The 10,000-nt window shown below is 46.5% G+C and overlaps 1 protein-coding gene across 4 annotated transcripts in view; it reads left to right on the top strand.

Annotated features, from left to right (window-relative positions):
- chico overlaps positions 1-10,000 on the top strand; it is a 27,021-nt gene that overhangs the window by 13,167 nt on the left and 3,854 nt on the right. For 2 of the 4 annotated variants that reach the window (XM_063219758.1, XM_063219759.1), the window contains exons 2-6: positions 1,965-2,062; positions 5,454-5,517; positions 6,451-6,495; positions 7,823-7,885; positions 8,866-8,958. In XM_063219758.1, the coding sequence (XP_063075828.1) occupies positions 1,965-2,062; positions 5,454-5,517; positions 6,451-6,495; positions 7,823-7,885; positions 8,866-8,958 (363 nt within the window). The remainder of the gene's footprint in view (positions 1-1,964; positions 2,063-5,453; positions 5,518-6,450; positions 6,496-7,822; positions 7,886-8,865; positions 8,959-10,000) is intronic. The other 2 variants (XM_063219761.1, XM_063219760.1) reach the window with 1 other exon arrangement.

Below are 10,000 nucleotides of genomic sequence, written 5' to 3'. Positions count from 1 at the left end.
TGCTGCTGTCGCCCATCCTACTCCATGACTGAGGTACCCTGAGCATGGTACCATGCTGCCGCACTGCTCCCTTTCAGGCGGCATTGGGTGATGCCCCCTTGCTCGGATTAGGCATAAGTGCAATGGGGCACCTAAGTCACGCCCTCTACTTCCTGGTTCATGGGGCAGGGGGAGTCAAAAAATAATTACTGGGCTTGAAAATGAGTGTTTTTGACACCAGTCCAAACCTTGGACCTCCACCTATGCACCACAAATCCAAAAATCACTCATTTTCAAGCCCAGTAATCATTTTTTGACTCCCTCTGCCCCATAAACCAGGAAGTAGAGGGCTTGACTTAGGTGCCCCATTTCGTTGTGTGTAGTTTTCAGTGTGTAGTGTGCACCTGTGTGCTGTGGAGTGCTGTGTCACAACGATGATTTCTAGTGGGAGTTTCCCAGCTGGGCTTTCACTTCTCACCACCTGGCGCCTGTTTTGAATAGATGGGCATTAGCTGTGGTGGCACAGCTACTATGCTCTACTGTTTCTTGAAAGTGTGTTTGTGTGTGTGTGTGTGTGTGTGTGTTAGGGTGCATCAAACGCCCCAACGTTTGATTAACATAACACACTTGTAAAATCTTAGTGATTTTGGTTGATACTAAAGGGTGGCACAATACGTTTGACATTTTGAATGGCAGTGGATGGGTGATTTTAGCCAAATCCTTGAAAAGTGTGTTTTTACACTATTTTGGTCAAAACTAGTAAAGAGAATCATTTGGAAGAATGCTCCAGTTCCCTTTCCACTTTCCCAGATTTGAAATTCCCTGAGAGTATTTTTTAGAGCCTTCCTTCAGCAAGGTTTTAGCCCCCATTTGCTAATATTTTAGCCCCCATTTGCTAATATTTTAGCCATGTTCTAACACCCATGTATACCTCCTTTGGCCATTTGTTGGGGGTTTGATGTCCTGGGGAAGTGGAGAAGCAACTGGAGCATTCTTCCAAATGACTGTCCTTACTGTTTTGATCAGAACAGTCTCAAAATACATTTTGCACAAATTAGGCTAAAAATGACCATTCACTACCATTCAAATGTTCAAGCCTGTTGTGCCACCCTGTTACATCAACCACATTTTCTACAAAAAATTTTACTACCAAAGTTGAGTTGAGTTATGATGCTGAAAAGGAATAATACTGGAAGAGCAGAGTTGGCTACTGCAAAATTTTCATTTTCGAGGGGCGTTTGATGCACCTGTGTGTGTGTGCGTGTGTGTGTGTGCGTGCGTGTGTGCGTGCGCGCGTGCGTGCGTGCGCGCGTGCGTGCGCGCGCTTGTGTTTGAATGTGTGTGCATGTGCGCATGCGCATGTGTGACACCCCAGATGAGGCAGGAAGTCCAAATAAAGACAGGGGGACCCTGCGACTAGTGACCTGACACACGCACATGCACACACACTGGTGTTCATATCTCTGAATGTTCCAGGTTGACAAGCCAGAGCCGTCCTGTGATCAGCAGAATCAAGCATGCACTTCAATGCCACATCCAGAGCCAATAAAGCCCATTCATGGCGGAACAACTTCTGCAAACTCGGCTTAGATCGTTTCTGATGTGCACGCAATTTTATTCCCTTCCAACTGCTTACTCTATGGACTCTTTTTACTACAAGTGTGATTGGCTGCCTATGCGCTTGGTGGTGTTTGTCTGGAGCTCAGCTGATTGGATGAGGCGGTAAACTGATGAAATACTGCATAAGACTCCATTTGGCACTATCAGTGATTTCATTTGGGTTTCATTTAATGTGTGTGTGTGTGTGTGTGTGTGTGTGTGTCTGTCTGTGTCTGTCTGTCTCTGTGTGTGTGTGTGTGTGTGTGTGGTGTAAGCTAACGCAGTTGTGTTCTCAGGTGTGTGTGTGCGCGTGCCCGTGTGTGCGCGTGCGTGCGTGTGCGTGTGTGTGTGCTCTACCCTAACTAACGGTGTTGTGTTGTCAGCAGGCGTCCTCCCAGTCCGCCCAGACCCTCAAGTTCACCACCTCAGACTCCTGCGACCGCATCAAAGACGAGTTCCAGTTCCTGCAAGCACAGTACCACAGGTACACACACACACACACACACACACACACACACACACACACACACACACACACACACACACACACACTACCACAGGTACCCACAATGCAACACACCAGGCTTGTACGAAATTCTGAATTGAATAAATTTCCATTCAAAATCATGCGATAATTTGAACACTAGGTGGTGCCATTACCTTGAATTTCTTTGAATTTAACCTACACCACCCATTGAAAGTATATAGAACACCACCACCTAGTGTTCGTATTATGGCATTACTTTGAATTGAAATTCTTTCCATTCGGAATTTCGTACAAGCCTGCAACACACACACACTATCACAGGTACCCACAACGCAACACACACACACACACACACACACACACACACACACACACACACACTACCACAGGTACCCACAATGCAACACACACACACACACACACACACACACACACACACACACACACACACACACACACACACACACACACACACTACCACAGGTACCCACAATGCACCACACACACACACACAGCATCACAGGTACCCATAATACACACACACACACACACACACACACACCTATAAAGCACCTCACCATACACACATACACACACAGTACCAGTTGATACGCAGAGTGCAAAGCACCTCACCACAGGGGAGGCTAACCACAATGCATTGCACCTCACCACAGGGGAGGCTAACCACAATGCATTGCACTCGCAATACTCACACAGGAATATGCATACATGCTCACTGCCATGGCGGCTGCAGCAGCCCGATAAAGGCAAATTGCAGTGACATATGTAGTCAAATTGAGTTTAGACTGCAAATGCTCTTCAGTACTAGCCTGGTATGACCCGCCCATAACACCTCTCTTCCTTCGTATTCGTGGTCTGGAGGCTCTTTGACCTGACGCGATTAGAAGGGCGGGAGGATTGCACTCAGCTCTGGTTTGAAATAATTGGACAGCTCTCACCCACCTTGTTTGCTTATTGGCCGGCTGCCTGGTAGCCGACTAAACCCTCCCCCAAAAAGAGCCTCCTGACCATGAATACTAAGGGGGCAGGATTTGGCTGGTTAGCTTCGCCGATTAGCAAGTCGCCACTTTCGCACTTCCGACATCCACTTCGCTAATGCTGATTGGTGGGCACGTGAGTTCAGTGTTGGGTCTGTGGTTGGGCACCTCCATGCATCCAATGCCCGTCTTCCATATAGCTTTCTGATTAACCGTAAGTCAGACAATAACGTGGCACGTAATTGGATGAGTAAACTGGCGGTGGAAATTTTGGAAGCTGAAAAAAAACGTTCAATTTTGGCTGAATTCACTAGCCAAGCATTTCCCATTGAAATGACTGGAGGCGGGACTTCTTCACTCTCTCCAGTTCTTATAAACCCTCCAGAACATTAATATGAGTGAAGAGAAGTCTTATGGGGAAGGCTTCTTCATTACACCTCCATCTTGTGACAAAGCCATATTGACCAAATAGGTCCCGTTTTTGCTGTAACTGCAATATCCAACCCTAAAACCAATACTGTACTTCTGAAGGCAGTTTCAGGGTCTGTGTAATTACTGCACTCTGCCTTTGGAGGGCAGGCTGCTTCAAATGGGCATAGTTATTACACACCCCTGCACTCCACTTTTGCGCTTCACTCTGATTCATAGGAAATTAGTTGTGTGCACGTGCAGATACGCACATATGTACACGTGTACACACACACACGCACACACACACACACACACACACACACACACACACACACACACACGCACACATGTACAGGAGTATGCTGCTGGTAGCCGCGTCAGTGTATCATACTGACTCACAGTGGCACTCAGAGCTGTCTCCTGCTCACCCACCAGCAGCAGTGACCTATCACGGCCCAGTAGTGCTGCCAGCCAGCCAATCACAACGCAGTTATTGCTGAGGGGCAGCCAATAGGCACCGCCGCCCTCACCCTGCTGAAGGAGCGGTTGTCATGGGAACACAACATTGCTGGGATCTTTTTTTCTGAGGGGGGACGACAAAATGTGTGAGCGTAGGCCGCCGCAGCACACACACGCGCACACACATGCACACACACACACACACACACATGCGCACACACATGCGCACACACACACACACACACACACACACATGGGCGCGCACACGCACACGCACGCACGCACACACACACACACACGCCAAAACAGCTGCACACAGTAACTGCCATACGCCCACTCTCCATTCCCGCATACACACGCATAGATGTACACACACGTTTTTGATATTCTTTTGTATGTCCCTCTGCAGTATCTCTCTTTGTTTACGGTGGCGTAGGCCTACCCAAGAGGCAGCTTCATATCTAGGATTGTAGGGATAGAGTTCATTACTGACCATTTAATTTACTGAGGGCTGCTCATCACTGACAGGACAGGGTGTTTGAATGTATGTGTTAAAATGTGTGTCTTTTTGCTTTCTTATTTATTTATTTATTTTTGTTTCCTTTAGGTTTTGTATACATTTTTCTAATCTTTGTATTTATACTATTTATTCATTGACTGATGGAGACTGGGACCGCAAACTGAATTGCCCTTCTGATGGGACTAATAAAGTTATCTGAATCTGAATCTGAATATCTAGACACATGGACTAACAAGTGTGGAGAGAAAAATAGCTAAATGATTTTTTATTTTTTTTAAACTGGTTTTACTGAAAATGAAATCATTCACATCACTTGACATTCGAATGAATGCATGGAGCATTGCCTACCATGTAGTGGAGCATGCGTTAACAGTATGGCAGAGATGCGCATAAAGGTGTATTGTGTAATATTTTTAGTAGGTTGTTTCCAGAAATCATGCTGCTCATTCAAAAATGTTACCTTTCTCATCAATACTTACCACCACCATCAAATTCTAAGTATTCATTATGAGTGGGAAAATTGCACTTTTCCTAAATGAAAAGGGATCTTCTGCATTGTCCGCCATTTTGAAGTTCTATACTTTTTCTTGGCATTTTAGCAGCATAACTTACGGTACTTTGGTCATACTAGTAAACATTAGGTCATTGTTTAGTAAATAAATATTCATGAAAAGATCAAATTTGACAAAGGGCTGCACTGTTTTCCAATGAAAAGCCTTGTTACTTGAAGCTCCATTTTCTCACCCAATGAAAACCCTCGACCCTGAATCTTCATTTCCTGTGAGGGCTCAGCGCAGCAGGGCCTCCAAGATTGATGGCTTGTGATTGTGCGGATAAAAAAGTTGTTGACGTGACAAAAAATGCTAGCAAAGAAAATGATATAACCCCGACCATGGTGCGTGTGTGTGTGCGTGTGTATGTGCGTGTGCGTGTGTGTGTGCGCGCGTGTGTGTGCGCGTGTGTGCGTGTGCGTGTGTGTGTGTGTGTGTGTCTTCCACAGCTTGAAGTTGGAATGTGACAAGCTGGCCAGTGAGAAGTCGGAAATGCAGCGACACTACATCATGGTAAGTGTGTGTGTGTATACGACACTCAATGTGTACACGACACTACATTGTGTGTTTGTGTGCATAGGAAATTAGGGGTCTGTGTGTTTATATTGTATGTGCAAAGTGTGTAGTGACGGTGTGTAGACTAATGTGGTGTTCTTACTCAGAATTCACCCCTCTTCTCTCTCCCCCTCTCTTCTCTCTCCCTTCTTCTCTCTTCTCTCTCCCTTCTCTCCTTCCCCTCCCTTCTTCTCTCTTCTCTCTCCTTTCTTCTCTCTTCTCTCTCCTCCCTTCTTCTCTCTCCTTTCTCTCCTTCCCCTCTCTTCTCTCTCCCTTCTCTCCTTCCCCTCCCTTCTTCTCTCTTCTCTCTCCTTTCGCTCCGTCCTCACCATTCTCCTTTCTCTCCTTCCTCTCTCCACTTCTCTCTCCCTCTGTTCTCTACTCCTTTCTCTCCTTCCTCTCCCTTCTTCTCTCTTCTCTCTCCTCCCTTCTTCTCTCTCCCTTCTCTCCTTCCCCTCCCTTCTTCTCTCTTCTCTCTCCACTTCTCTCTCCCTCTGTTCTCTACTCCCCTCTCCTTCCTCTCCCTTCTCTTCTGTCTTTCTCTCTCTCTTCTCTATCCCCCTCTCTACTCCCCTCTCCTTCCTCTCCCTTCTCTTCTGTCTTCTCCTCTCTCCCCCTCTCTTCTCTATCCCCCTCTCCTTCTCTCCACTTCTCGCCCCTCTCCCCCTCTCCTTTCCACTTCTCTCCCCTCCCATCTCCTTCTCTCCACTCCTCTCTCCACTCCTCTCTCCACTTCTCTCTCTCCCCCTCTCTTCTCTATCCCCCTCTCCACTCCTCTCTCCACTTCTCTCTCCCCCTCTCTTCTCTATCCCCCTCTCCCCTCCCATCTCCCTCTCTCCACTTCTCTCTTCTCTATCCCCCACTCCCCTCCCCTCCCTCTTCTCTCCACAGTATTATGAGATGTCTTATGGCCTCAACATTGAGATGCACAAACAGGTGAGCTGCCTCCAGCCATTCACACACCTGTGTGCGTGTGCGTGTCCGTGTGCGTGTGTGTGCGCGTGTGTGTGTGTGTGTGTGCGCGTGTGTGTGTGTGTGCGTGTGTGTGTGTGTGTGCGCGTGTGTGTGTGTGTGCGCGTGTGTGTGTTTGTGCTAGTGTCTGAATGTTTGTATCTGTCTGTGTGGGTCCATGCGTTTATGCTAGTGCGTGTGTGTGTGTGTGTGTGTGTGTGTGTGTGTGTGTGTGTGTGTGTGTGTGTGTGTGTGTGTGTGTGTGTGTGTGTGTGTGTGTGTGTGTGTGTGTGTGTGTGTGTGTGCGCGCGTTTGTGCGCGTTTGTGCTAGTGTCTGTGTGTTTGTATCTGTCTGTGTAGGTCCATGCGTGTAGGCTAATGTGTGTGTGTGTGCGTTTGTGTGGTTTCCATTGTTTTTAACCAGGGCTTTGAACCGGTTCAAGGAACGAAAACGAAAACCGGGAACTTTTTGTATTTTATAGGGAACAGAAACGAAACCGGAAACGTAATTATTTTTTATGTTCTGGAACGGGAACACTTATTTAAAAATAATGGTAACCGGTTAATACCGGTTAATACCGTTCCTCAAACAAAACAAAAAAGGTAATTCTTTTCCTGCACACGTTACCATGACGGCTGAGGTTCACGTCCTGTGTGACATCAGACTGAATGGAGAGAGAGCTGTGGACTACAAAGTCTCCACTCCACATCTTAAATAAGAGAAACCACTGTCATACAAAAGGGGAGAGTTTCCATTGCATCATTGTAAGACATTGTAGAGAAGCGTGTGTAAAGCGCACCGAGAATGTTCAACGTTATTGGGCATCCATGGCCGCTTCATTGAGGTTTAGTCTCTGCTTCTCCGCATAAGTCGTCCCTGAATGTCAAAATTCTGGAGCATATTCTTTTCATCTGCTTGAATAAACAGTTTGGAATGTAGACTGACTCATTTGCACTTCCGTCTTTCTTGGTTAACGTCAGTTAGGCCTATGGGAGTAATTAGCTGACAGGAACGAAATTAACCGTTCCGGGAACAGTATTTTTTTGTTCTAACCGGTTCGGGAACGTCAATTTATTGGTGGAACTTATAACCGGAAACGTTATAATTCCGTTTCTGTTCGGAACGGAACGTTTGGAAAAAAATAATGGTTCAAAGCCCTGTTTTTAACAAATGGTTCATGTTGATGTGAAGTTTTCTTGTGTGTGTGTTTGTGTTTATTTACGTTGTGTTGTTTGTTTATTTACGTTGTGTTGTTTGTTTATGTTGTTGATGTGTTGCCGTGTTAATGTTGTTGTGGTGTCGTCTTGGCAGGCGGAGATCGTCAAGAGGTTAAATGGAATCTGCGCTCAGGTGCTACCTTACCTGTCTCAAGAGGTAAACACACACACACACACACACACACACACACACACACACACACACACACACACACACACACACACACACGGTGAAGACAGTCAAACCCATTCACACATACTCACTGATTTATTTTGTATAGAAATTGACTTAAAGTGATACTGTCCCATTTTTGGAAATACCTCCCCTTAAATAATAGGCTTTTACCGTTCTCCTGTACTTCCAACCGTTTTCTAGTTATGGCAGTGCACATTTTACCTCCAAGCTAACAGTTAACATTGAGTCCTATGAGACCAGTTAGCCACGAGCTGGTCTCATAGGACCCAATGTTAACTGCTAGCATGGAGGTAAAATTTGCACTGCCATACCCAGAGAGCGGTTGAAAGTACATGAGAACGGTAAAACCCTATTATTTAACTCAAGGGGAGGTGTAAAATGAGCTTATTTCCAAAAATGGGACAGTATCACTTTACATTTCAAACAGATTCCCATTAAATGAATGTGTGCTATTTCACTGGCTTGGGCAAACTCATATTCCTCACACACCTTGTTTCTCATCATAAACATGCAAGTTAAAATCCCCAGATATAACCTGAACGCCAAACAAATGCACAGCAAAACAGTTAAACCATTTCAGCCTGAGGCACCTGCAAAAAACGCCTGCTGAATGTCCAAGCCCTTTTTGGGGAAAGGTGCCCTCAGCCTATATAAACCTAAATATCTCAGCCACCAAAGCACATTAGAACATGAAATAATTTGCTTTTAAAAGCTAGAACCCATTGCACAGCTCTAACATCCCATACCCACATTTGTACAACTCAAGAGCCTGAATGCAGCATATATGTCGCCCCATGCCCCAAAGGCCAAACAGCGTATGCGCAGCATCAGGCTTAAATTGTTAACCAAACTTCTCCTGAAAGAGTGTTGATGGTGGTGTGGTGCTGATGCTGTGTTGCTAACGGCGATGCCCCTGTTGCCCCCCCCTCCCGTCCTGACAGCATCAGCAGCAGGTGCTGGGGGCCATCGAGAGGGCCAAGCAGGTCACGCCTCCTGAGATGAACTCCATCATCCGGGTAGGCACCCAACAGAGTGTGAGTCATAGTGGGGTCTGTCTGCCTGCATGCCCGCTTCGCTTTCTTTTTGGTGTTGCTCTGTCTGTTGGTCTGTGTATCTGTTTATTTATTTGTTTATTTATTTGCCTATTTATGTGGCTGGCTCTCTGGCTCTCTGGCTGTCTTTTGTCCATCTGACTCTCTGTCTGTCTGTCTGTCTGTCTGTCTGTCTGTCTGTCTGTCTGTCTGTCTGTCTGTCTTGGTCTCTGTCTGTCTATGTGTCTGGCTGTCTGCCTGCGTGTGTCTGGCTCTCTTTTCGTCTGTCTGCGTGGCTGTCTGCCTCTGTGTGCCTGCTTGGCTGTGTCTGTCTTGGTTTCTGTCTGTCTGTTTGTCTGTCTGCGTCCTGACTCTACCTCTGCCTTTCTGTCTGTGTTTGTAACTGTCTGTCTCTCTGCCTGTGTCTGTCTGCCAGGCCTGTCTATCCTCTTGTCTTTCCTGTCAGCTGCCTGCATGGCCATAGCTGTCTGTCTCTCTGGCTGGTCCTTGTACAACACTCCATTCACCCAGAGCCATACGGAAGGGAGAGTTACGCGATTGGAGGACCAGGAATTAAATGGCAGCCCCGCCTTTCAGCGAGATTAGGTTGTTCCTAAAGCGGCTGTCTTTCCATAGACTCAACATAGAACCACCACATTAACAGCCAAAAATAAGGACTAACGAACTATACTGCGGGGTAATCACCACAAATATGTAAACCATCAACTGTCTCGGTGGTGATAATCACAACAGTTTTACCATCTGTGATGTTTATCTGAAGTTATTACTACGAACAGCAAGTCTTAGCAAATGCAATGCGATGCAATGCAGGGAATATGACGTGTGCTACGCCCACTACTAGGAACTAACATTCGCAACGCTGAGCAGTACTGAGAAGCTAAAACAGCTAATTTTGCTAATGAGGAAGTCGGCCTTAGCACACAGCGGAGATTGCCCGACTCTCCCCTCTGTATGGCTCTGCATTCACCTGTCTCTCTCCACCAGCCTGTCTGTCTCTCTGTCTCTGTCTCTCTCTCTCTCTCTC

Source organism: Engraulis encrasicolus, chromosome 16, assembly GCF_034702125.1.
Source record: "Engraulis encrasicolus isolate BLACKSEA-1 chromosome 16, IST_EnEncr_1.0, whole genome shotgun sequence".
NCBI classification, from domain to species: Eukaryota; Metazoa; Chordata; class Actinopteri; order Clupeiformes; family Engraulidae; genus Engraulis; species Engraulis encrasicolus.
This window is presented reverse-complemented; position numbering and strand designations above follow the sequence as displayed.